This window comes from Oreochromis niloticus, linkage group LG5, assembly GCF_001858045.2.
Source record: "Oreochromis niloticus isolate F11D_XX linkage group LG5, O_niloticus_UMD_NMBU, whole genome shotgun sequence".
NCBI classification, from domain to species: domain Eukaryota; kingdom Metazoa; phylum Chordata; class Actinopteri; order Cichliformes; family Cichlidae; genus Oreochromis; species Oreochromis niloticus.
This window is the reverse complement of record NC_031970.2, coordinates 32,338,914-32,366,894: the sequence shown is the minus strand read 5'-3', so window position 1 is coordinate 32,366,894 and position 27,981 is coordinate 32,338,914. Positions and strand designations below refer to the sequence as shown.

The following is a 27,981-nucleotide window of genomic DNA, read 5'->3' as shown; positions in this document are numbered from 1 at the left end:
TTATCATCCATTTCTTATTTATTTGCTAAGAAATACAAAGAATGAAATTGTCCCTTTCAAAGCACCAAATTGTTCACATTTTTTTCTCAGAGTTCCATCCATAGAAAAAGAATGCTGTTTTGTAATGTACTGTATATTCTTTGGGGGAATGTAAATCAACCCACTTCTCAACACAGGGGATGATGGAGAAGAAGAATTTGCGAAATGCTTTTAAAGTGAGTTCAAACACCTCGTTCAACACAAAGAGTTCTGAGAGATTATGAACTATACAAGGATATATGGGTATAAAAAAAAGCTCAAGGAAGGGGTTAGCAGGGCTTTACAGTATTTACAAATGTGACATTGCCTTTATTAAAAACAGACTGAGGTCTGTATCTTAGCTTTAGTATTTCAATGACTAATAAGCAAAGATGGGGGGGGGAGTCTGATCGAGTGTAGTTCTGCATTGTTTTTTGTACTTTTCCAGTGGGCCACAACATCAGATTGATGTGTTGGGATAATATTTCAATTTTTTTTTTTAATATGCAAGAAAATAGGCAAAATGACATTCACACAAAATATGGAGATAGGGAAAAGGTCATTCATCAAAGGTAGGATTTAACAGGGCACATGTAAGTTGCGTGTGCTACATCTTACCTCTGGAATGAATAACACCTAAAATACATGCAGAGGCAAAAATGAAGAGTGGTTTCCTCGTGATACCCAGCTAGAGTGGCAAAAAACCCTCCAATACGCTGCAGCCTCTTTCTTTTTAATTAAATCATTACATATTATGCTTCATGTGAGTTAAATCAGTCCAGAGAGCAAAATATAGCAGGAATTTACACCATCAGTAAAGTTCTGTCAGATTAAAATAGTGTGTAAACCCTTTGCCACTGATAGAAATGTGGGTAAACTAAAGTTTGGTTGGTCCCTGTATGCAAAGACATTTCGGGGGAGGAGGGTGCATTCCGTGTACATTCTGAAATCCTACACAAACGTGTCTTTGGCAGTATTTGAGGGTCCCGTTGCGATTCAGATGACACAGTACGGCTCCATGGGTGTCTGCGTTCCCAGGCAACAGGGGAAACAAGCTCGGAGCCTCATCCGGAGCTCCTTGTTGAACAGAAAGCTGATGATGGGGTTCGCTCCCGCCTGGGCGAAGCTCATCCACACAGCAGCCGTCAGGTAAAGCTGCGGGACCGGGGCCCCTCGCACAAATATCCTCAGGTAACAGGCGCTTATGTAAGGCGCCCACAAAATGAGGAAGGTCAGCGTAATCATGTAGTACATCTTCCCGATGCGCTTCTCCATCTTAAACTCGTCCAGCACCAGCAGTCTCCTGTTGCCGGGGTGCGAAGCCTGTCTGATCCCCACCAGCGTCGGAGGGGTCGGTCCGCGGCCGAAGCCGGCGATCCAGTTGGCAGCGGCTTGCCCGGTGGCCCCGGGGCCGTGGAAAGTCCAGTTCTGGCTGATAGCTGGCACCAGCTGAGCCGGCTTCATCTTGCGGTGGTCGTAAACGAAGCACAGCATCTTTATGTAAACCACATGAGTCGTCCCCACGATGACGGCCAGCATCAGCATGAAGCCCAGGGTGTCGTTCGCCTTCACGTAGCGGTGCTCGAAGATGCACTGCTCCTCCTCACGGATAAACTTGTAGGTGCCCACGTCGAAAACCGGAGGAAAAGCCATCGCCACGGAGAGAGTCCACACCATGCAGATCACCGCCACGCACGTACACAGATTCATCCGCTTGGAGTAGAACCTGTGGTGGGCGATCGCCATGTACCGGGTGACGCTGACGCAGAAGAGCAGGAAGGCGACGTGGAAGCAGAAAAGCACCGACATGAAGGCGACGATCTTGCAGCTCAGGGGGCTGTACGGCCAGGCGGAGCCGCCGCCGATCGATGCCATCACGAAGGGGAAGCAGACGGCAGAGCGCACCACGTCCGCCAGGCACAGATCCAGCAGGAAATAGTAGGGCGCCTTATGCAGCGAGCTGTCCTTCAGCAGCAGCAGCGACAGCGACGCGTTGCCCAGCAGACTGATGCCCATGATCAGACCCAGGGAGGCCAGCTTGACCGCAGAGGCCGTGGACGCATAGTTCTGTAAGGACGGGCTGCTCTCTCCTAACTCGCTTGTGTTTGCCATCTATGCAGCCCAGGTAGCGCGTATTCCCACATCAATTCACCGACGAGCAGCAACGGTATCCTTTTTCCCCCTCTCTCTCTTCCAGGTCTGAATTTAGAACAAAATCAACACGATCCGCCGCCCCCTTCAGCTGAAAACTACTCAGGAATAAATCCCATCTGGATGCGCATTAATCCCCATCATAAACAAAACAGAACCAAACAAAACAAACAAAAAGAAAAATCATTTCACGTCTCTTTTTTTCTTCTTATCCTTCATCTCAAAGCGCGTCAGAAGCAGCCCTCTCCGTGCTTCTGATCTCTGTTGGACAGAGGCGGCCAGCTTTAGCTTCAGACACCATTTCGGAGAGCATCCGTTCAGACGAGCGGCTCAGAGAACACATCTCAATTTTCACCGATGGCGGAGGTCTCCCGTTCCCGTCTTGAGGAATTAAAAAAAGCAGCTGTGCGGCAGCATGGCGCAACACTTACGTATCCACAGCCTCGTCAAAAGGACGCCGAATTATAGCTGTCACAGGGAGACTGCAAATAGCACACAGCTGAGCGGAGGTCGGAAGCTCACCGAGGTGGAAGCGTCAGTAGACTACGGGTGTGTGTCGGTGTGTGCAGCGTCTAGTCTATGCGACGCACGTCCGCCTGCATGTAGTGAGCAAGCCTGGGATCAGTCAGGAGTCTCAGCTCCTGCCAACTATAGGTAGCATGTGTCTACGCGCTCATGAGATGCAAATGCTTAGAGACAGATCGCCTTTATGACATTATGGAATGTTTTATATTTAGGATGTAAAGAAAAAATGAACTTTGATCCTACGTCTGCATTTGGAGAAAAAAAGATTGTGTTTTACTGCGTGTTATATAATGATTATTCATGAGATCAAGAAATTGCACAGGGGTCAAAAGGTCCACAAGCACACTTGATTGGTCTGTAAAGTCAGTATGTAGGTAGGCGACCCATGCACAGGCCATAATATTGCGTTTCTTTGTGGCCATCTCTCTCATGTAAAACCAGTTTTAAAATGTATGAAACACAGTAGCCTACACAGTCTACATTGTAACTTTTATTCAACTTTTCTCACCCAAAAGTTCATTAAGTTCATTTAAATGATCATTTCTGCTGTGCTAATCAATCCTGTTTTCATAGCATGGAAGTAAACATGTACAATGGATGTTTATTTCAGCCATGCAAATGCAAAGAATGTCTGTAATTTATATCAGTGCATTTAACCATTTATCCTAGTTTTGATGTTCAGTTAAGTATATTTTCTGTACCATTTGCTGCTGTTACCATAAGCTACTATTTGCACATATATTCAGGAGTACGGTTGCGAAAATGTTTTTCATTTTATATTTTTTTACATGAATGTTTTAAAGTATGAAACACTTTTGCTGTTACTTTTCTTTGTACACACCTGACTGGAGCGTGGAAATATTACACTACAACTCACCAACTAAGTGTCCTTTAGACAAATTATAGCTTGACAGGAATGATTATTGCTCTGTGGAGTGTGGAGCTGTCTGTTTAAGTGCCTGGAACCGACTAAAATCAGTAACGTTACTGTTTTACTTTAAATCCTTCATTTATTAATGCTGTGACTATTATATCTATCGTGCTGTGTTTAGATTTTCATTCTAGTGGATGTTTAATGTGGTTGCCAGACAGGGTAAAGCAACAAGTCATTATAAGATTGAGTCTCTTATAGTAACTAATAGCTCCCAGTCATTGCCCATGTTCAGGGTTGTCATTAAAACCAGTGAAACCAGTGCTCCTGTAATTGTGCAGTGTATGGAGCACAAAGATTTAGCAAAAACTGATAATATATTCATATATAATATAATGATTTGTATAATATTAACTTGGTGTTCCATTCATTAGGACATTTTGTGATTTATTTACTTTATGTCAGTTGCCAAACTAAGGTTGTTAAAGTGCATTTCATTTTAAATTGAAGCTCTTTTACCTTGCTATGCTAAATTAATACTTTTCAACCTAATCTCCTAAATCACTGCACATTTAAAACAAGTTAGTTTAGTTTTTTTAACGAGCCAAGTATCACATTCAATAAGATTTCTATTTTTGTATTTTTTGCATCCTTCAAACAAATCTCATTTATTGCTTTTATAAATGACATTGACTTTAAATTGGTTGTATTGTAATGTTTTTAAAGAAATAAAGTGACTGTTTTAAATTCTGATGCGGCACCAGAGGTTTCCCCAAAGTCGACACACATGCCACAAGTTAGAATGGCAAGTTCACTTACACTCAGTCTGATGAAGATGGTGCATTTGAAAGCACTTCTAAAGGATGTGGTGGGGGGGGGTTTATCCTGGAAAAAAAAATTAAAGATAAACACTTTGTTGCAACAGCACCATCTGGTGACCCTTCATGAAAAAGAAAAGCCAGCACAGGCATACCAAATGGAACATTTAGAAGGGCCATACTAAAATACTGAATAGTCAAATCCATCTCAGCAGGGGTTGTGTATTTTTAATTAAAGCTAACATGTGACTAGACTGCACCTGCTGCTCGTGCTGCAGTGATTTTCCAGCGTGCCTTGCAACCAACCGGCTGCGTGCTGAGTTCAATGAGCATAAGGGCTCCAGCTTTTAAGCCCTCAAAGCTATCGTAAAGACAAATATTTGGTTTGTTAGGGGATTCGTGCAGTCAAGTCCAAAGGAATAATTAAAGAGGGATGTTCAGGCAAGCAATACAAATATTATAAATCCCATAAAAACCCCTGGATCATCCACATGGTTCCATCTCAGTGGAATAAAGATACAATAAAGGTGGTACATTTTTGAATCTTGATTAGATCCATGTTATAGGATCATACAGATTGTAAAACAGTGAGAAAGTGCTAATTTCATATTTGTAGAAGTAATTTTGTGCCTAAAACTGTTATATTTGGTTGTTAGATTTGAGCTGTCCAGGTTTAGCACTGGTTTGCTATGGTGGAAAGTTTAAACTTAGTGATCCAGTGGCTGCTCAGCCGAGATCTGCTGAGTAAATGCCCAAAGTGGAAATAGTATAAAACCTTGGCAAAACAAAACAGCCTGTAATTATATGTACATCTGTCTTGACCTCATTTAAGTCTTTGCGCTGACATTTCTGAACTTGAATATTTCCCTAACCAAAGTGTCCTAAAAACAGGCAACAAGAGGCTTTGGACCAAAGATAGTGAAATAAAAAGATGCCTTACTTGAAAAATATAGAACAGATTTCTTGGAATCACTGTTTCCTGTTGTAGTAGACACCCTTCATCAGTACTTGGTGCAACAATCCAATGTTTGTTATAAATAGATACAGCAAGGCTCTGCGCAATCAGTCTTTTAGACAGATTTCTTTTCCTACTCTTGGCTCTGTATGATACCAATGAGAAGTGAAGTCCTTAATATCTCAAGCATGCAGTTTTGAATGTGAACACTGAAGCCAGATTCAAATGTTCTGTTTGTGAGGGGCAGCCAATCAGAAAAAGAGTCGGCTCAAGGAGAGGGCTGGGTTAGAAATGAGTGGAAAGGTTTGTTTTTGATGAAGTGAGAAGCTGTATTTTGGAATGTGAATCATGCAAAGCTATTGTAGAAAAGTCCAACAACAAAAATATGGAACTGGAAATGAGCATTAATGGTGTGCAAAGTTTGGTATTGAGCCGACACCAAGTACATACAGCGACTGATACTTTTAACCTATGAATGCAGCTTATGTAGGGAAGAGCAGATTATGATTTATGAGACGAATCATCATCAATTTGCACATTCTGAACATATTTTAATGACCACTAAATCAACGTGTCTTGACTTTCTACAATAATTAGCTAATTTATAAAAATAAATATAGGGTTTGTTTTTAAACTGGTTTTTTTTTTTTGGAGACCTAGAATGTAAATGTGCCTGTCCGTGAAGCACTTCTGTTTTTTAAATGTGCTGTAGGCTATAAATAAAATAGACGTGACAGTCAACACAGGTTCAGAAATTTTTCATAGTAGGCTACAGCACATGACACATAATGTGACATTGCAAGGCTAGCATAAAAACACCTTTAGAGAATAGAAACAAAGTATTGATTCAAGGAGGCAGTTGCCCCCCCGGCCCCTGTAGATCCGCCCCTGAATGCCAGCGTTGGTATCTATACTGTCGTTATTTGATTGATCAACCAACTTCAAATGACCATAATAGGTAGGTTTAATACATTTACTGAGCATAGCCATGTCCCTGTAGACAAAAGTCGTCATTGTCCCTGTTATACAATTATCGCAAAAATATATTTTTGCCTTCCTGTGATGCAAACTAATATTAGAATATTATTAATATGCCCCTTGTACTTCCGTGATCGCCATTTAGATATTTGGGCCACCCGAAAATGATGCCGAGTGAGCTCTCATCCTTTTTTTTCCCTCATCTGCCGGGTGGACCAACGGCGACGTTTCTGCCCAGTGACGCAGAGACGTCAGCAGTCGGTGGGCGGAAAAGCGGTAGTGTGTTTCTGTAAGTGCAGATAAAGGCGAACCGGGTGTTTTTATCTAGCCCTTTCATACAGGGACAACGTACGACTTTAGTTCCGAGCCTGGTGAAATGGCGGTTCCTGCGGGTCAGACGGACGTCCAGATGGACCGCGGCGCCCTGAGCGGCCAGACGGTTTCCTCCGAAAACAACATAGACATCGACGAGAAAGAGTTGGAAAACATCACAAAGAAACACCGAGAAGAAGACACGGCGACGCTGCCTCTGCACTCGCCTTGGACGTTTTGGCTGGACAGGTAGTGATATTACTGCATCTTCTTCCGCGTTGTCTTTGAGCTCTGAGCCCGGCACGAGCACAAACAAAGAAAGAAAGAGAAAAAAGATGAAGAGGGGGTGGTGGGGAGAGGGGTATCATTGTAAGGCCACAGCTTTCCCGGAGGCCTCCCGCAGCAAAATATAGCGGGAGAAGTGTTCGCATCTAATGCGACCTTGTTCTGTTCCCGGGTCCTGACAGTCACTCACAGTCCACAGGACAAGTTCGCCTTGGCAGGTTTTAGCCATTCAGACGTGCAGTAGAAGTTACTTGGATTTGCTTCTCTCAGCAGGGGGGGAGCAAAGAAGGGAGGGTTTGGGGTGAAACTGATAGTTGTTGCACTTTTCTTTAAAACCTCGACGCCTTTAAAGAGCCCAGGCTCATCTGTCGTTGTTTTCACAAACGGCTAAGTGCAGCTAATCTTTTATTGCAAGGCTTTGCTACATAGGAACCCTTACTCGGTGCAGTTTCGTCCTAAGACGTCATTAAATGCAGCCATAAACATCGCATGGCTTCTTTTTTATGAGGTCATGGGAATATCCCATGTTTATCATGGATACTTTGCTGGTTATTGTTGATTTATTCATTTATTTATGTATTTATTTATTTATTTGAATAATAACTCTTTTAGCTTATGTATTTGCTGGAAGGAGTTTTATATAAAAGAATGAAACTTTTAAAGGACACCCAGATTATCAAAACAATACACACATACAATAGTTACCTGCTAAAATATACGTTTGTATGTTATCAACGTATATATTGGACTTTATGCGCATATTAAAAGGGTCTTTTTTTATAGTGTTTCGGTTTTTCATTTATCCTTTTTTTTTATGTTCTTTTTCTAACAAAGCTCTGTAACATGTTACTCAGTCTTTTTCTGTCTGTAAAGTCAAGCAAGTGAAACTTATTCAGCAGTACTTTATAATAACAGCGGCTGCATCAAGCATATCTGGTGTCAGCTTTTTAAATATTACCATTATTTCCCTGTTAAATGTACTGTATTGTTTTTGGTGTGACATTAAGTTGTTTCATGTGTTCCTGCAGGTCACTGCCCGGCACCACAGCAGCAGAATGTGAGTCCAACTTGAAGAAGATCTACACAGTTCAAACTGTTCAGGTGAGATCTGGTGCCGGCTTAAAGAGTTTTTTCATCTTAGGAGCAAAGAGATCAAGTGCGTGACTCGGCTAAAAGTCAGAGCCATTTGAGAAGAGTTTGTGTGATGTAAGGGAGAGAGCAGGTCAGAGCCACGGTGGGTGCAAAACATTAGAAGTGCAGTGCAAAGTTAACTGACAGCTTTTATGAAGTGCATTTCAGCCGTCTGTGTTATACTAACGTTTTTTTTTCTTTTTACTTGTATGTGCAAACTTATTGTTTATTAAGTTTATCATGTCTGTTACTGTGCTTTGATATGAAGGCTTCTTTTGTAAATGAAGAGAAGACGCTGTGTTATTTTTATCAGGAATATCAGCGTGCAAGGTGTTGTTTTATTGTATTAAACTTATTGTATGAGGCTTATTGATGATTTACACTTTAGTAGAGAATCTACGCCTTAAGTCATAACTGCAAACCCATCTGAAACCCTACAGCATAACCTGACATGTACCTCTTTATAGAAGGTACACATCAACGCAGCCCACAGCCACTGTCGACCTGATCAATGCTGTGGATTGCCTTTATAAATTTCTGGCAACTTTTTTGCTGCAGTTTTTCAGTGAGAGAAGTAACAGTCATTGTCTTAGCATAAAGAATAATAATCATAGTGTCAATATAAGCACTCATAAATGTCTGCAAATTCCTGGAGGGAGGCTGCTGAGACCATCGGAATGGGGCAACTTGTGTAGATGACATCGAAGGCTCTACAAAGATTCCCCGCAGAAGTCTAAATCAGGCTTTACGATTGTATAGTTCAATGGATTTTGAATCAAGCAGCTGGAAAAAGCAACAAAGTGTGATACAGCCGGGCTCATTCTGGAGTTTTGTGTGTGGAAATTCAAGCAGCGTGCAGAATGCGTTGCCATTAATTACAGCTGCAGTGGTGTGAAGCTTTGTTCAGGCGAATCAGATTTGTTTCTTAAATTAGATTTTTAGGACGGACTGTTTGGTTTTATTATTTGAAATCGCAGAGACGCTCACAATACACAAAAGCATTAGGTTGCCTGTGCTAACGATGATATCACAGAACAGCACTTCTGCAACGCAGTCCAAGGCAATCTATACACAATGAGATCTCTGTGTAACTGAAGATGGAAAAATTGACCCATTTAAAAAAATAAAAATAAACTGAGAGCAAGGGTTCTATTTTTACCACATTAGTGTTATCAGTGTCTGCCATTATTAATATAATTATTATGATTATTGCTCCATTTTAATAATGTGAACTCTGTTTATTTGCTCTCCCCTGTTGTCTCATTTTTCCCATTGAGTTTTGTCTTCACTGCAAGTTTGTTAGCGTGTGCTTGTCCCTCTGTCGTTCACCACGAGGAGTCATGAAGTCGCAACTCAAGTTAGTTTGTTTGGCTTTGTGTCACATGAATCAGTTGTTCACCAGCTACAAGCTGTGGCTAGTAACCCTGCAGCTCACTGGATCTCCAGAGCTAAAAGCACTACTGTAGCCAGAGACCACCAGAAAGGGAGAGACACAAGCAGCTGGATGATATCGAAGTCTTACCGCAGCAACAACCTGGCCAGTAAGCCTCCAAATACATGGCGGATATTAGAATGCCTGGGCAGCCCACCCATTTAAAGAGGAAGGGATGATATGAATTGCAATCAGTGTGCCTTTTCTATATTTGCAAGTGATCAGATCAAAATGTAAAGCCCGATGTCACAAACCTGTCTGCGTAATTTGCCGTTCCAATGTTGGCATCGGTGTCCATGTAGCTATGCTGGTGAAACGGCCTGATAAATTGTCTTGTTCTGGTTGGTTCCTCCAGCTTTGCCTCTTTAGAAGCCACTTCCAAAAGTGGCAGCAGATAATTTATTTCAGTTTCTTCCTGCAGACTGTTGTCCTCTATGTTGTCCTCCACAGGGCTCTGTTGGTAGCAATGTGGATTCTGCTAAATATGTCTGTCACTCTGGATCTGCCGCTGTGCTCTGCATAGTGAGGGACTTGAAAGGCACTTTGAAACCCAATTTGGGCAGGCAGAGCAGGTGGACTGAAACATGTCTGTAGAAATCCAGTCGGAATTGCTTATCAAACTAAGACCTGATTTATTCCTCAAATTCCCCCCACAAGCTGTGGAAAATGCAAATAAAAGCAGAATGCCATAAACTGTAAATCTCATAAACCCCCATTTTATTCATAGGACAACATAGAAAACATGTCAAAACATGTCAAATGTTTAAACTGAGAAAATGTACGATAGATGGATGGATGGATGGATGGATGGATGGATGGATAGATAGATAGATTTATTTTTAAAGGTAGGTTTAAATTGAATGGCTGCCACGTGTCTCAGAATAAGGTGTGACAGTGTCATGTTTACCACTGTGTAGCATCCACTTTTCCTTTAGCAAGTGTTGGGAGAGGATTTTGTCCCATTCGTGATTTAGGAATTCTGCATTTTTCATTTTATTATTTATCAAATATTTTGAGTTGGTGAAAGGACTGGATTAGGGCTGCAGCTATTGGTTATTTTAGTAATCAAGTTTTCTGTCAATTATTCCATCTATTCGAAGTAATCAGAAAAAAATGTATGTCTTTGTCTTATTAATGAGCGATAACAAATATCCACAAGGGAAACAAACAGGTCTTTTAAAATTATTTCATTGGTTTCCATTGTAGACATAAGATAAGATAAGATAACCTTTGTTAGTCCCACACGTGGGAAATTTTTGTCACAGCAGGAAGTGGACAGTGCAAAAGTTATGAAGCAAAAATTAGAATACAGTAAGAATAAATACAGTACACAACTGTACAGAATAGAATAAAATAAAATAAAATACTATACACAGTAGAATAAAATATACAATAAGATAAAAATAGAATACAAATGCTATATACAACTGAGTAAAAATACAACGATGCCAGAAAAGATTATTGCACTTAGTCTTATTGCACATGTGTGGGTGTGTGTGTTTGATCAGTTAAATTAATACATTGTAACATTCTTAATAGTTTAACTGCGTACATCTGTCAAAAATAAACTGTTTCATTGTATCTTCATGTCATACTAAAATCATATTTCTTTTGAAATACCAAAATAAAGTATCACAAATTGCACTCTGTCGTCTCCTGGATGAGGCAGATTTGGTGCATTCATGTGTATGTGTATATTATATCAAATATAAATTAAAGCTGAAAAATAGTATCACTAAGGCCTTGAAATAATTATGGTCTAGTACACGCTGTCATCTGTAATTGCTTCAGGTATCACTGTGATAGAAGGTGGGACGGCTGTTGAAGAGTCATGTCATGTTACTGTTGCAAAATATTCCTCCAGCTGTTCCTTTTTAGCACCAGTTACTTTGTAATTACTTTTATTACCCCGGTTACATATTCTTTGAGATTTGTTGCTGCCATCAAATTAAAAATGAGCTAATAGTTTTCATGAAACTGTAAAATGTCTCATTTTAAACATATCGGCATAGGGAGATTTGAGCACTCGGCGTCCCAACTTATTGGAATTGGAGCCGTAATTTAGATTTTGGTTACAAAAATCAAACATTTTCTGAGCTTTCTTTCTTTTTCTCTTCTGTCCACACTTTCAAAAAATCAATATTGAAACTATGCAGCTTCATTTATAGTAGCTAAAATGATAAACGGTAAATTGCAGTGAAGTCATTAACAAAGAGAGAGAGAGAAATTGTTTTTGTAGCATTGCAGAAAGGAAATAGGGATGTCACTATACCAGAAATGTAGTAGTTGATACCAATATATTTATGTTTCTTGAACACAATTTATTACCACAGTAAAGAAAAAAAAAATGCAGGAAAAGTAATCTCCTATATTAAAAAATAGTTAAGAGGAGGAGTAATAATGATAATAATAATAATAATAGTTGTTATTATTGTTATTATATAATAACTATTATTATTATTATTATTATTATTATTATTAACTGTAATAATGATGGTAATATTATATTTTGTTGACATGACACTAATATCAGGTTTAACTGTTAATTTCATTCCATTAGCGTACACATTTATATAACATTAGACATTGCTAACATTTAACCTTTGGTCTGAAGTTGACTTCACAATAGCAGTGTCTGCTGTCTGATACAAAATGGTAGAGAGTATTTTGGGATAACACAAATGGGATGACAATAGCACTCTGTATGTTGCTAATGTGAACTGAAACTCTCAACTTGGATTCTTTGAACAGATCTGGATGGCCGTGTTGTAGGGTCTTTGCTAAATTGGAAGCATTCCCAATGTGCCTTTTGCAAATCAGTTGTCACCCCTTTTTCAACCTTGTCGAGCACAAAGTAGCAGCTTACCTGACTCTTATTGTATTTCTTATCAGTGAGTGGGGTGGTGACATGCCTATAAAGAAATCAGCTCACCATATTTAAGCATTTACAGTTTTCATTTTAATCAAAGGTAGCTAAATTTAAGTTTTCACCACCAGGGGCCAGGGTTTTCTTAGAAACCTTTAGTATATAAAATGCAGACTTTGTTACGATTTTTAGGTGGTGCAGTCCTTTTTTTTTTTAATTAATAAAAAGCTACAGCCTTTTTCTCTGATTTAAGTCGGTTTTATTTGAAAAATAAAAAAGAGAACAAATGGACAATAAAAGAAAACGTAGTTACTTCAAAAAGATTTGCTGTTCAGCTGGTAACCGTCCATTTATGTCCACTCATTTATTACTGCCTGCTAAATCATTTATCACTGTATGTGAGCACACTTCACTGTGACTCAGTGCTTTGTGAGTGCTTTGTGGCTTTTACGCTGAGGTACTTTGGGCTGGGGTCCCTACAGCACCGGATGTATGTATCCAGGCTTCAGACCAGTTCTAGGAGTACACTAACATGTGAGCCTCTGAGGCCGGGTTTGTGTCTCCTCTGATTCTTGAACCAGGGATGTTTCAATCGGTGTAGAGCCGGTGCCAGGTGCTGACACTGGTGCTAGCATTTATACCCATGTGTGGTGTGTCTTGGTTGCTCTGCAGCTTTCCCTCCAAAACATTAGTCGTGAGTTGATAATTTTCTTCTAGTTAATCATAAAAATTGTGACAAAAGACAAAGTAGCTAGAAATGCAAGAGAGAAGTCAGCTGTACCAAACACAGGCATTGCGCACTGCATTGATATAGCATGCAGTTACATTTCTATGGAGGTGCATATTAGGCTACACATAAGTTGTGGTATATGATTTCAGAAGGGTTTGCAGTTACAACAACCCTACAGCACAGATTTAATATGGAAGTATAATCCCACTGTAAGTCGCATGTGTTAACCACTTTACTTGATGCTGAAAGTGGGATCTTTCTTTTTGTTTGCAAAGATGTATCAAGCAGCTACCTGCAACTACGCACATATTCTGTATTTTTGTACCACACCATTAGCTTAACAGCAAGTGCATAGCCTTAATAAAGCGTAACATGACAGCATCATCTTTTATCGTTTTACTCTCCAAGAGTTGTCTCCAGCAGTGGGAGTCTGCTACAACTTTTTTGTTTTGTTTTTTTTCTTCCCCCTCTGGGAGTTTGTACTTGTTATGATATGGGTTGCCTTCCAGGTGCAGACATTGTTTGGTGTCCCACTGACATTTTACCTGTTTCTGACATTTTACCTGTTTCTCGTGTTTCACATTGGGCTGCGTATGCACTGAAAGCCACACTGACTCACTACACCGTCTTATGATAGAAGTTACTATTGCATCCACGTCTGTTTCTGAATCCAGCTGATATCTATATAATACAAAATATAGATGCAGCATCCATCCAGTTCCTTCCACTTATCCAATTCAAAGTTGCACAGGGGGAGGAGCCCATCCCAGCTGTTACAGAATGAGCGCACCCTGGACAGGCCACAGATGGACTGAGATGGATGACAATTCATACTCACATTAAGTCTAAGGCCAAATTCAAATCACCAACAATATGCATGTGTATAAACTGTGGGGCTACCCGCACTAGCATAGAGAGAACAGGGAGACTCCACAGATCCCAGCGTGTTGGTGGATTTAAACCCAGGAACTTGTTGCTCTGATGCGACACTGCTGACCACAACACAACTGTGCCATCCAGTCATTAGCATGTAGGCACGTAGCTCTCCAAGGCCTTCACTCAGAGGGTTGCCTCTGCTTTCCTCCCACATCTACTCTGGAACCTACTGGACTCACTGGTTTCCCTTTCTGTAACCAGTCCTCTTGTTAGATGCACAAAAATGTAAAATGCTACTAATGCTTTAAATCGACAGAGATGTTTTGGACATTAGGTCATAACAGTTGTTTCTTCATTCTGCTGATGGCTTTAGTGAATAATTTAGTATTAGATACTTTGTTTAAAGCCAATTTCAATTTAAATATGACTTAGATTGTCTAGCAGAGAACACTGACATTAAAAAGTCCTTCCATGTATATCATGATCAAAATTTATTTAATTTTTAAGCTCCCAAATATCCATTTCTATGTCAGGCACAAAACTCCAATACAAGAGCAGCCATTATTGAACTGTTTCTCTCTGTTTGCAGATGTTCTGGAGTGTATACAACAACATCCCTCCAGTCACAGCCCTGCCTTTGAGATGTAGCTATCACTTAATGCGGGGAGAGCGGAGGCCGCTGTGGTGAGTCTGTAACTGTCAATATTCCAGTATTCACGGGTGTGCAGAGATGAGCAAATGAAAAATCTCTCATACAGCAGCTGCTGTATAATACTACCTGATCCTGATTCAAAAAAGCCATGAAAGTGAATGTAAGATTATATTTAAGTATTCAGTCATAAAAGTTTTCCACATTGTTATTTAATAGGCTGCACAGTAACGTTTTTTTTAATCTTTTACATAACAGGGAAGAAGAGAGTAATGCAAAAGGAGGCGTATGGAAGATGAAAATACCAAAAGAAAACACTGTACGTGCCGCCCTCTGATTATCTGCTGCCATCATGTAAACAAATCTGAACTACTCATGAGCTTTTCTGCCTTTTTCCTGTTTCAGTCTGCAGTTTGGAAAGAATTGTTACTCGCTACTATTGGAGAGCAGTTTGCAGATTACTGCGCCTCAGGTTTGTTTAGTTCTTAAAAAAAAAAAAAAAAATCACAAAAGTGGATTTATTGTTAACTTCGCTTCTCTTTTTGTCTCGACAGATGATGAGGTGGTTGGCGTCAGCGTTAGCGTCCGGGATCGGGAAGATGTTGTACAGGTGTGGAATAGCGACGCATCTCTCGCTAATGAAGCAAATATCTTGGGGAAAGTTTATGAGCTGCTCCCGTACATATCTTTTAAAGCTGTTTTTTATAAGTGTAAGTATGCCTGTTTTTTGTTTCACTTGTACTTTTGAATTCACGCTAAAGCTTTAAAGAGGGAAGCAGGTACTCTCTTTATGGTATGAGGTAGATGAGAGAATAAAAGTAAACTATGCATATTTGAAGGACCTAACCAGAACACGTAAGCATGTCACAGAATGATTTAAGAAGGGTGCATGGCTGCAGGCTGATCAGGCAGCAAATTCCCCCCCATATGCCTTCTTACCTGCTTCACATAACACATTGAGATGGGCTGTTCTTGTCTCTGCCTGTTACATATTTGTAGCCAAAAAAGTAATGAGCTACACTATTTAAGTGACAGTGTATAAGTTGTAGCTGAGTTCTGTTTCCTGCGTGTGTAGTGATCTAGATTTATGTCTCTTTCAGCTCACATGGAGCATCATGCCTTTGAGGGAGGACGCTCAAGACATTAGATTCTACTGCCCCCCCCCTTTTTTCTTCTTTTTTTTTTTTAACCTGAACTCTGTTCCTGCCTTGGCGTAAAGGCGCTGTCCACAACCTAATCGAGGATATTGATAACATTTCCTTGTTGAGAGCAAAACAATCTATTTTTATAACTTTTAATGACTGATGCCTTGTTTCATTTAAATGTGGGTCCTAACAGCTCGAAACTCTCGAGAGAATGTTTATCCAGCGTAAATCTCACCCAGAGTTCAATACTTCACGTCAGTTTTTTGCCTTTCCTGCTACACTGAACTGCACTGCCACCATGGTCCCGTCATGTGCACAGACTGTGGACCTCGCGATTTTATTCCTGGTAGAGGTAGCAACTACTTAACCTAGCTAGTTTCAGCTGTTGTGTATGTTAGACGTATGCATTCATGTCGTGTTTTAATCAAGTCTGCTTTTTCGGTGCCAAAGCACTTTCCTACCATTTAAGGAGCTTGTATCTTAATGGTGAAGGTGTCGTTTGTATTCAGCTGGACATTTGCCACTTGGATGGAGGTGAATGTCCCAGTTGATTTCTTGAATCTTCATCAAGTGTACATCAAACTTAAATCAGGGTAACATTTCAAAGATATTGCACATAGCTGCCAGTTCCCATCATGATGTTATCCAGTTATAAAGCTGTCATATAGCACAGATATGACATTCAGAGCCTGTATATTTGGCTTGTGATTTTTAGCTTTTTTTTTTTTTTTTTTTTTTTTTCTTTAACAGCGTTATCCTTTAAGGTGCCTCTAACAATGCTCCTCCCCACACCCTGTTGGACATTTCTTTCAACATTCGTGTTGAAAGACCCCAGCCCCGCCCCGCTCTCTTAAACGGAGTCATAGATTGTTTGGGGGAGATACATGGCACATTTTTTTTGTGCTCGGCTCTTTGGTGTTTGTCTCTACTTGTTTCTCCTACCAATAAATCTAGTAGTTTGCTTACTTGGACTGTGTCCATTAAAACACACACACACACACACACACACACACACACACACACACACACACACACACACACACACACACACACACACACAGAGGGAAAGGGGCTGGATTATTTGCTTAAAAGAATGTTACTGAAGGTCCTGCTTTTCCCAGATTTAGCAACGTTTGTAAAAGGAAAAAGTATGAATAAGTAAAAAACTGCAGATGTGACAAGTTTCAGTTATCACGACATCGATGAAAAAAAATTACATTTATACTGTAGGTCATAATTCTGTCCCAGTCATACATTTTTATTTGTATTTTTTATTTTTTTTGTCACAAACCTTTTCTGAGTCTCATCAGTTTCCTTCACTAACCCTGTTCCCGTGCCGTGGTTTTATTGCAGTGAAGGGCTTCAGTAACTGAAATGCTTCTGGTATGTCAGCACCACTTTTATAGTTCAACTTTGGACGGGTTGATGGATACGAGAGGAGAATTTGTCCTTTGTAAACATATTTTGCAGCGATACGGGCAAAGTAAATAAAATGGAGCCAGAAATGAAGTGCTTATCACTGGCGTTTCATTTTGCACAATACAAACATCAATAACAGGCCCGTTAAAGGAAATTAATGTTATTTCATGGGGAATGTCTCGGTGTATTAAAAGCTTCTGCATATCCTCAGCCACTTTGTGCTAATTCATTCTGGCAGCGCATTGATTTTAGTCCTGACACACCTTGTAATCGTAAGACCTGATTTTAAATACTCACTGATGGTGATTACATGACTGATAACCTCAGCTTTTCAGTCATGAATTTTTGGACCTTCCATGAAGCAAGTTTGCTACTGATAGCATTAATACTGGGATTAAATTAGATGTGAAAGTTTCGTCTGAAGAGAACAACTTGCTGTTGCTGTTTGGAAATAAGATGCAGGCCTCAAAATCACAAGAGGCTAAAGGATGCAGAGGATATTCTCATTACCACATATAATCTGTATAACATACCTCGTGTAGCTTTCAGTAAACTTTCTCAGAGACCAGAAAGGCTCAACCCATCTAAAATGACCTCATTCACAACACAAGTAGTTGCTGCAAAGTTCCTTGTAAGTTCACTGACCCCTCAGTCTAAATACATGTATGAAATGTTTTGGCAATAAACACTGCAACATTTCTCCTGTCTTTAGTGAGCACTGTACAAGAAGCTGGAGCGAGTGACTGTGAAATTAGGACTTTGGGGCTCTGAACATGTCTAATACCCAAGATATGATGTAAATATCCCTTGTGCAGCTCCTGGCCGTGCACAGATCCATTCCTAGATTTAGTTAAGTTACATGCTTTCTGTTTTCCTACTGATCGTGCCTGTTATGAGCAGCCAGTTGAAATGGTTTATACAGTTGTTTGTAGCTGGCCATGGGCACAGTGTGGACATAAAGGGGTGGACATGGTCAGCAACAATGCTCAGTTGGTACTAAGGTCCCTAAAGTGTGCCAAGAAGATTTCCCCCCCCCCACACACACACACACACACCGTTACACCACCACCACAAACCTGAATTAGTTATACAAGGCAGGATGGATCCATGCTCTCACGCCGTTTACATCAAATTGTAAACGTGCACATGGCACAGCAGAAATTGAGACTCATCAGATCATGCAATATTTTTCCAGTCTGCTATTGTCCAATTTTGGTGAGCTTGTGTAAACTGTAGGCTCAGTTTCCTGACAGGACTGTTACATCGTCTGCTCTTCGGCTGCTGCAGCCCATCTGTTTTAGGGTACAATGTTTTATATAATCAGAGATGCTTTTCTGCATACCTTGGTCTATAACAAATTATTTTGCCCTACTGTTGCCTTCGTATCAAAATACCCACAAACTGGAAAACCCCAGTCGATCAGTAATTCTCGGATCAGCCCGTCTGGCACCAACAACCATGCTTTGTTCAAAATCACTCAACTCACCTTTCTTCTCGTTTTGGATCTTGACCATGCCAACATGGTTAAATGCATTGAGTTGATGCCATGTGATTGGCTCATTAGACATTTGCATTAAAGAGTTAAACTAGTATACCTAAGAAAGTGACTGGAGAGTGTATAATAAGTGTTGTTATTTTCCTGCTAAAATGTGAATTACTGACAAGAAGACTGCTTGTTAGCAGTTCCTCTGGTAACAGTGACACCAAATGTCTTTGTTATCACACTGGCATTAAAAGAGCTGAAAGGAAGCTTTTGTGGGTTCATGATTGCATGTGTTTGGCAAAGACGTGTGATATGTTTCCAATTAATATGGACTGTATATGAACATTTCTTAAAGGGTGGATGTATATTCCAAATGCAACATTGTTTAGGTTAGCTTTAACAGTTTAAATAGAATTTAAATAGAGTTCAAGTACAACATGGTAAGATGTGTCAAGACGACACATAACTATGAATGGTTAAAACTGAAGCCTGTGCAGTGCCTTAAATCTGCATTCTTTTAAATGACCAGCAGGCGGTGACTCACACTTGCAAAAAGAGGAAGCGTTTTAAAGGGAAGTCTGGGGGGAAACTTCCCTCTCATAATGTGTGGTTTCAGTAAACAGTTTCCTGATGTGTTTATGTTTTCAGTCACTTGTATATAGTCTTACTTAATGCATCATCATCTTCACTTTGTAAAATATGGTGCCCAATAAAGTAAAGAAAACTATGCATTGTTAATACAGCACCGTAAAAAAAAATACAAAGTGCTTTGATAGACAGGCAGAAAATGAATACTCAAAGGTCAGATTTAAACAGAAAGCAAGATGGCTAAACAGCTCGAAGGAAAAAAGGCATCACGTGTAATGGAATCAAAGAAATACATGCCTAGAAAAATGTGTTTTAACATGTGATTTTCAAGCTGGTTGCTGGTTGGTAACTTTATCTCCTCAGAAGGTCATCCCAAAGTGAAGGAGCCCTGATAGCAAAAGAATTTTAATCTTTAGAGTTTTAAGTCTCAACTTGCACCTGAGGATCGAAGGATTTGAGCTGGCTCGTTTTGCACGTAGACTTCACTTTAAACGTAATCAGTAAAATCCTAAAGTCGTTTCCAAATCGTACCGAAAACCAACAGGAAAAGGTCAGGATGGGGATAACGTGATGCTGTCTGCTAATTCTAGTAAAAAGCCGAGCTGCTGGATTCTGAAATGGAGAGCAACTTCCTATTTATACCAGAGGGAATGGCATTGCAATAGTCAAGCCTTGAGACAATAATTGCACAGACAACTTTCTCCAGGTGTGGATAAAGCAGAACTGTATGTTTTACTGACATCTGGTTCAAAGCTGAAAGCTGAACCAAACTGAACACCTACGATTCTGACAGGGCTTTAGCTTAGTAGGTAAAGCCAAGAGAACTCCCTGTTGTAGATGTATGAGTGTGTACCTGGGTTTCTCAGACAGATCCAGTCACTGGTCATTATGTCTGATTTAAAACAAAAAACATGCTGATGGTAAAAATGCTTAGCTCTGTAGACCTCACTACAGCAGCAGCCTCCCCCAGCAAGATAAACTGGAAATGCACATTACAACGTCCAAACTTCCCATATCCTAATATGATTTAGCATCCACAGAATGCCCAACAACAAGCCTGATCTATAGATGGACACCAGCACATCCCACAGGACTCAAAAGATCCACTGCCAGTGTCCTCAAATCACAGACCACCGTTAGACGGATGTTTTAGCAGCATCATAGGAACTTATCTATAAGCTATAAAACATTAATCAACTAACCCTACTACAGCTTTCCTTGAGTAAAGGATGCAAAAAATGTCCCAAAAACTACATTTCATATATATATATATATATATATGTATGTATATATATATATATATATATATATATATATATATATATATATATACATATATATATATATATATATATATATATATGTATATATATATATGTATATATATATATATATATATATATATATATATATATATATGTATGTGTAGTAATGTAATGTGTATATATATGCCATTTTAACAGAGCATTATCTTACTGACTAACTTTTTGGCTCACAAAATTTGGAAACACATAAGGCCGGTGCAGTCTTGCCATTTATATTTTCAGAGGCAGTCTTTGGTAACCTAACCCCTGCTTCTTCTTCTTCCTTTTATTCATTTAACAGTTCTTTATAGGTCATTATCTGTACACTTCCTCCTCAAGTCCTCCTCCTTTCATCACACTTTCAATGCTACAGCCCATGGCAGCAAGGGGAAAAACACCGTATGAAAGCCATCCGCCCCTCCCGTTTGAAATCAAGAGGAGCTCCTATTCATTTGCTTAATTACCTAATTAACAGAAAGCTAATTACTTTGTTGTGTGCACGCGTATGTGTAGAGAGGCTGTTACGTAACTGATAGTGATCCTCAATTAATTTGTAACTGCACTCCATCAAGTCGGGGCCTTAATCCGCGCGACACATCACCAGCATGACACCAACAAAACAGGATAATAAATTCCGACACAGGCACATGGCTGCTGGGCTCCGCTGAGCTCATAGATCCAGTATTGACATGCAGATCAAGCCCGTGAAGGAATAGAAAGCTGGGATTGTGTGTTAGATTAACGCCATAAGACTTTATAGACATTTGGATTTTTATCTTTAATTACAGCAGACAATCATGTTTACAACCTTATGTTAATCAAATGAAAAGCTGTAGAAAATACAACTCAGAGTAAAGTGTAAGTCCTATAGGAATTTTATGGTGATCATGTAGTTGCATCACAACGAGAGTGCAGACACATTCAAAAGCCAGATGTGCATGTTTTGGGTGTCAAAGTGTGAGTCTGACAGTTTAGTATTTGAACTGAAATGCAGTGTAGGCTCACAGGAGGCTCTTCATTTTAGGCCCCAAAGTGACTGATCTGTCTGTGAATGCTTATAGGCTACAACAGGTAGCGCACCACAGAGACGTATACTCTCTTGTGTGAAATCTTATCTTTGTTTTGGCCATTTGCCTGCATGTAATTGTTTTTATTTCTTCAGTTGTGAACACTTAGTTTTAGAGGAAGGTCCCGACATTACAGCAAAACACATAACTCCTGCTATCGGCAACTCCTAGTTTGGATTCAGGAGACACCCTCTCTACTTTTAAGATTAGGCTTAAAGCTTTCCTTTTTGATAAATCATGTAGTTAGTCCTGCTTTCTTCCCCTCATTCCCAACCGTCATGGGAGATGGTTGGCCTTCCCTGAGCCTAGTTCTGCTGTTGTTTTTTTCCTGTTTAAAAGAGATTCTTCCAATTGCTTGCTCATAGGGGTCATCTGATTGTTGGGGTTTTCTCTCTATTATTATAGGGTCTCTGCCTTCATGATTTGGTTTTATACAAATGAAATTGAATTGAAATGAACTGAAATAAATTGCTCAAAGGACAGCTGTCTTGTGCTCTGGCCTTGAAGGGCTGTAAATTTAGACAACACCCATGAGCTACGTGCTATAATACATACACTGTAAACAAAGCATTTTTAGAACATCATCTATTTTCTATAACCTGCACTTCTACACTTTACTGATGCAGTTTATTTAATAAAAACTAAACACATAATTGGGATCTTATTATACCCTCTTTAACTCTTTTATTTTAAAAATGAAACCTGTTTGTTTTTCTTGTTAAATGTTTAAAGCCTTTACAGACCTAGTTTATGTGAAGCATTTCAAGAGACAACAGGAAGTAGTTGGTAATGCTGTATTTTCCTGTTTGTTACTGTCACTATGAAGTAACACGGACAATGTCAGCTCACTGTGACATTTGGTGCACTGCTGATGGTGTCAGAGGTTACTGCAGTAGGGCAGAAGGTTGCCTGACAGTCTCTCAGTAACATAAGAAATAAGAAATCTGACATTTAGGTGCAGAACTGTAGACAGCAGCCTCCTGCAGGCGGCGCAGAAATATTATTAGGACCATGACATAGTGTTTTTTTATTTGTGTTAAGTGGAATAATCAGTGTTTGGTGCCAAGTCAATGAGCAGTATATGTATTACGCTCAGTGACAGACACCAAACTCCAGTTGGTGAATCACAGGAAAACTTACCAGGCAAAAAACATATATAAAAAGTTTTATTTTCATTAGTAATAGTATATTAAAGGTTTAAGTGCTTCATTATTTTAAATACCAGTGCAATGGGATGCTTCAAACTTACAAAGTTTATGCCAAGACTTAAGTAACAAAACAAAAAAAGCATATATTAATGGATTATGAATATGAGAGAAGCTTTTGGATATGAAATTGTGTATGTTTTGTTAGGGGGGTTGATTATACGAAGTCAAATATCAGTAACCTCAAAATGCGAGTGTTTGTTCAGTGGAAATATTAGAGTAATTCGTCTCATGACAGTGTGCTACCAGAGGGTGGCGCTCTCTACTAAGAAACAGTCTCTCATCAGAGGTCTATCAGCAGCACTCTGCTCTGATGCAGCCATGATAAATGCAATGTCCTTTACAGTGAAGTGAGCTGTGCTTCTCTAATATTGATCAAGGCCAAAAAAGAGGAATGAATCAAAGAAATTCAGAGTATTTTCTGAGGGCACATTGATGCTGCCTTACACTCAGCGTTAACTGGACACTTAAACCATCCCAGTCTCCTCTCCGGGGCATTTGAGTTGTGGTTGCATTTGTATAATTGCTTTTGTGTAAGAGTGAGCAAAACTTTTAAACCAGAACAGTTACTCCAAACAGTGAAACAACTTTGTTGAAATGTAGGTGTGCTGACATTCCCTTTAAAATATCCAGAGGAGCTAGCTTACATGTTAGAAAATGATAAGCAGCCCATACTGACAAGAACCTGGACTTTGGTTATCTATACTGTCATTATATCTACCCCACCCCCCACCCCCAATGCTTAAAACTCCTCAAAGCTGGAGATTAAAACATCTTTGATGAGTATGTCAAAGCATTTCTGTCTTTTTTATTAAGTGAGGCTTTGGAAGAGTTATGATGAACCATAGATCAGAAAATATAATAGTAAAATAATAATTAAAAAAAAAGACAGGAGAGTTTTTCTGAAATAACAGAAGTTCATTCAGCCTCAGTTATAATTAGTGAGCTTAGAGATTTTAGCTTTTCTGACAGCCCCCTCTCTCCTGTCACATTTTCAGCTAAAACTAATGCATATCATTACATTTCCCCATAGAAAGGACCTACTAAGTGCTACTAAGTGCTACTGAAATGTACTTGTGACTATGATGTTAGGATCTGCAATGCAATGAACGTTGTTTACCTCAGGTGGATATGACGTCACGGATTTGGAAGATCAAAACAACAACATCCAAATCAGCGATTCTTCCTTTTTTTTTCCTCCTTCTTTTCACAGCGTGTTAAAATCTAATAAGAACATTAAGCAAGGAGCTCGTGCCTTTTCCTGCGAGACAGACTGGCAGGCAGCGAGTGTGAAACTCCACATTTCGCTTTATTTCGACGCCCTCGGTAAGATTATCTTTTAAGTTACTTAGTTAGTTCCCCCCCTCCACCTCCCGGGCGGAGTAATATTCACTGTTTACTGTGTGATTTGTTGTTGCACGCATTCTCGGTACACAAGCTCGCGTGCACGGCTTCGTTATCTCATACTAGCGAATCGGTACCCTCCGCGTGCGCCCTGTTAGCTGCTGTAAAGCGTTTTTTTTCCGTTCTGGTAAGTTTCACTACTATTCTAATGTTAACGTTAGCTTTGCTGTTTCGTGTCTAGATACCTGCTGCGGCTGCTGCAGCTGCACTCGGATACTCGCACCGAGTTTGCCTCGGTTTTGTCTTGCTGTTTGCCGAATTGTTTCAAATAGCGAAATAAATAAACACCTGTATTATTATAATGTAGGGCGATAGGTAGCGCCGTTTTAAGGCAGCTGTACCGAGCGGCTTTTACAAGAATATCTTTACGACTCTATATTTATCCTCTGCTTTTTTGTTCTTTTTCTTTTTTGGGAAAAGTTGGGTTTCTAACTTAGTTGAGGCTACTCGTGAGACCCCGGGGGGAAATGCACCTCTCGTCCAAAAAAGTATTTTCAAAATGAATGCTACATGTTTATAACGTGCTGCTTAGCAATGGCCGCTAACAGACCGTAATTACCACGCTACCTATTAAGGATGCGCTGTAAAAGTTGTTTTTTTTGTTCAACTTTACACGGTGAAGGGGAAGTTTTGAGTGCCGTGATTTCTTTGGAGTGAAACCAGGGATGGAGCTTTTCCCCCACGTGTTAGCTGTGCTCCAAACTCAGAAAGACCGGAGGAAGTCAGAAGTGTAGCAAGCCCTCAACTTTGAAAGTTATCATTACTTTTATTTGGCTGTCCATCAGTTGCGTTATTCAAGCGTGTTCTTTCGGTGTGGCTTCCCTGCTCAGCGGTAAGGCTGTGTACCCAACACAAGTAAAAGCGGATATTCATTTCGTAACGTTTCATTAACACAAAGGAATTACGGAGTTAATTCCTAATTATGGCTGTGGTAACGTAAAGTAGCACTTTAAAAGTGGTGAACGTTATATTTTTCAACTTTTATAGTGGTTTGCACAGGATGTGAGACAATGGTTGTGTTGAATAAGATGTGCTGTGGGTTACAGTTGAACATTTTCATAAATGTAAATTGGCTGGAGCTGCGATCACTGTACGGAAAATGGAGATTATTTTGTTTGTTAATTTAATAATTGCAGATCAAGTTGTTGCAATAGTGTAATTAAACTTTTTTTTCAACTAATAGACAATAACATTATTATTTGTGCAAAGGAATGTTGTACAGCACTGTAGCATTTAAGCTCACCTATTGCAAACACGTTAAAACATTTTTTAAAATTATTTTAATGTGTATTTTGTAACAGGGGTACTACAAGCAAATAAGCACTATTTACAAATACAACAGTGGACAACTAATAAACAAATTATCTGATGCACTCAGTCTGTGATAATTTTTAATATTAGGCAGAATTAAAATAGTGCCAAAAATTATTATAGTTTTTTTTAATAACTAAAGTAAATAAATATAAATAAGTCTTGCCCTAATGTTTCATACAGTAAGATTGCAGCTGGCAACTAAAACTATCTGAAATTTTACTAAAGGGAAACTGCAGCTTTAACAACTATTGCTGGCAGTGCTCCCTCCTTCTTGGTCTTTGGATTAGTCATTGTCTGAGGGGAAAAAACACTTTTTTGTAGGAGAAGTAAAGTAAACAGCCTCCAACAAGCGAACCTTGACAACCCAGATTAAGGAAAACATTGGAGATCAAACAGTGCTGCTGCTGGGCTGTTGTCATGAGCTGCCTGAGAGAGAGCTGCAGACTATTTGAACAGGCACTGGGGTTTGTGTGCTCACTTATGCAGAAATGGACCTTCGCAAATGCTGACCCAGGTTTCCAAAAAAAAAAAAAAAACTCAGGATGAACTTTCTTTGCAACTTTTCCAGGGCCTGCTGTTTGACACGGCTATTACATACAGACATTCAACCTTCTGCTGTTTCTGATGGGAACGACCTAAGTGTGTCCCCCACGCCTCCGTCTAGAAACGAGAAAGACTGTACTTTCCTGCTCCGTACTGAAACTGAATAAATTGAGTTGGCGAGGGGGGGGGGGTTTAAAAAAAATAGATTGAAATTTGAGGAAGAGCAGCTGTATGCATTGTAATGACGCAAGATGCTTAACACACCAATCTGTGATTTTGTATTATTTGGAAAGCCCTTGTTACTAGTTTGGCCTCTTCAGGCTTGGGGTAAGGCTCTTCTTTGTAGAGAGCCGAGGTTCAACTGGTAAGAAAGTAATCAGTCACTCATGCATTCAGTGCGAGGACTCCCATCCCTGAGTGGAGCGGCCCTCTCTTTCATCTGACGGCTCAGTATTTGTGAACACACATTGAAATACCCTGTGCTGGGTACAGAGGGGCTGTAAACTGACTGTGCACCCGAGCTCGCAGCTGAATGATAAGGAGAGTTATTTTCGGGTCCAGTGTGGGAATAAGATTCTGCTTTCACTATATTGTTTCCTTCAGATTTATTTGCCTGCTTCACCCCTCATTTGATTGCAGATTACAAGACGCCCTCAAAACCAGTTGCTCGAAACCTTTTTTTTTTTTTCCACAAACCAAGACAAGTGACAGATGAATAAAAGGGAATTTTCTGGTAAATGAATTTGTTGTGTGATTTTTGCATGTTTGATTCACGCGCCACAAAAGGGGGAGAAGAGTACCGGCAATATGAATATGAGTGTAGCATGCTCATTAGTGCTGTGTTACATGAATGGATAACAAAGGGAAGCAGAACAATATTTCCAGGGTAAAGGTTAGTGTGTCCCGGCCCCTGTGGCGCGGCCCCTGGCAGACTGTTCTCTGTGACAGCAAAGGCGATTGGTCAGAGAGTGGACGGCTTCAGGTGAGCTCTGCGCAGCTCCTCGGTCTCTATGGAGACTGCCAAAACGCTCAGGATGGCTATTAACTTGGGCAGCCATTAATTACTGTCTTCTACTGTCATCTGTCCTTAATAAAGGGAGGGATGCTGACAAAAAAATGTCATCTGCCTGCACGGGAGGAGAGAGAGCATGCAATTACAATCAATTAACTTGAGTTACAAAATGAATTTACTGCTGGTGTTGTGTTTCAGGAATACAGTGCAACATTGGAGCACAGCCTGTTTATTGCTGGGAAATAAATTATGCTTGAGCTGTTTAAATATATAAGAATATTTCCTTTATCATCTATGGTGTTTTAAAAAAAAACCACTTGTTTAATTCAGGAAGTTGGAGATGACCGTTTTACATTGGATTTCAAAATAAAATGTATTTATTTTAATCACATAAGAGAAAGCAAACAGGAACAAACAGTTTAAGAGAAGGGACACTGATGTTTTTAGAAGTGCAGCAGAACCCATCCACATCTTTTTAGTAAATAATCAAAATATTCCAAATTTAGCTAGTTATAAAAAAATGAATAGACAGTGTTATGAATTGTTGCTGGTAGACTTATAAGAATATCCAAACAGTTTAATATGATCATTGTGCTCTTATTCCTACGAGTCCATGTTTTCCTGTCGAGTTAGCCTCTTACAATGCAGTAGCTTAAAAATCAGAATTTCCTCTGTAGTACACCACCACAGAAGGTTTGGGGAAGGATGCAGGTAAGCTACAAACATTTTGGTCCAGACATGAGGGGCTCAGACATATGCTGCAAGCTGTGCTCAGCTGCCAGGCTGAACCTCAGCACCTGTTTCTATCAGCTGTCCAGTCTGTGTGTGTGTGTTTATGATGTGGCACGGTTGGGCTGATAATATCATTTTTTAGGGATTTCTCTCCAAAATGTATTGATA

At 39.8% G+C, this 27,981-nt stretch overlaps 3 protein-coding genes across 17 annotated transcripts in view; 2 read left to right on the top strand and 1 right to left on the bottom strand.

The window, feature by feature from the left end:
* Nucleotides 1-4,206, bottom strand: gpr27 (G protein-coupled receptor 27). The gene has a single exon (XM_005450150.4). The coding sequence runs from the start codon at nt 2,128-2,130 to the stop codon at nt 1,015-1,017; it is 1,116 nt and encodes a 371-aa protein (XP_005450207.1). The 5' UTR covers nt 2,131-4,206; the 3' UTR covers nt 1-1,014.
* Nucleotides 4,207-6,541: 2,335 nt separating this feature from the next.
* On the top strand, nt 6,542-18,910 carry LOC100689919 (eukaryotic translation initiation factor 4E type 3). The gene is made up of 7 exons (XM_003442781.5): nt 6,542-6,877; nt 7,942-8,014; nt 14,538-14,632; nt 14,856-14,916; nt 15,003-15,069; nt 15,152-15,307; nt 15,698-18,910. The coding sequence occupies exons 1-7, from the start codon at nt 6,693-6,695 to the stop codon at nt 15,742-15,744; spliced, it is 684 nt and encodes a 227-aa protein (XP_003442829.1). The 5' UTR covers nt 6,542-6,692; the 3' UTR covers nt 15,745-18,910.
* A 5,037-nt stretch (nt 18,911-23,947) lies between these two features.
* foxp1b (forkhead box P1b) overlaps nt 23,948-27,981 on the top strand; it is a 146,678-nt gene continuing 142,644 nt past the window's right edge. For 9 of the 15 annotated variants that reach the window (XM_013269979.3, XM_025907474.1, XM_019358610.2 and 6 more), the window contains exon 1: nt 24,195-24,339. The gene's annotated coding sequence lies outside the window, so the exon portion shown is untranslated. Of the gene's footprint in view, nt 24,135-24,194; nt 24,340-24,731; nt 25,045-27,981 lie in introns of those variants that run through there. The other 6 variants (XM_025907475.1, XM_025907469.1, XM_019358611.2 and 3 more) reach the window with 2 other exon arrangements.

What these genes read in the sequence shown, in the direction of transcription:
- gpr27 (XM_005450150.4), bottom strand. Translation starts at nt 2,130, where the DNA reads ATGGCAAACACAAGCGAGTTAGGAGAGAGCAGCCCGTCCTTACAGAAC.
- LOC100689919 (XM_003442781.5), top strand. Translation starts at nt 6,693, where the DNA reads ATGGCGGTTCCTGCGGGTCAGACGGACGTCCAGATGGACCGCGGCGCC. An exon ending in AAATACCAAAAGAAAACACT is followed by an intron (nt 14,917 to 15,002) that starts GTACGTGCCGCC and finishes TTCCTGTTTCAG; the next exon opens with TCTGCAGTTTGGAAAGAATT. An exon ending in TAAAGCTGTTTTTTATAAGT is followed by an intron (nt 15,308 to 15,697) that starts GTAAGTATGCCT and finishes TGTCTCTTTCAG; the next exon opens with CTCACATGGAGCATCATGCC.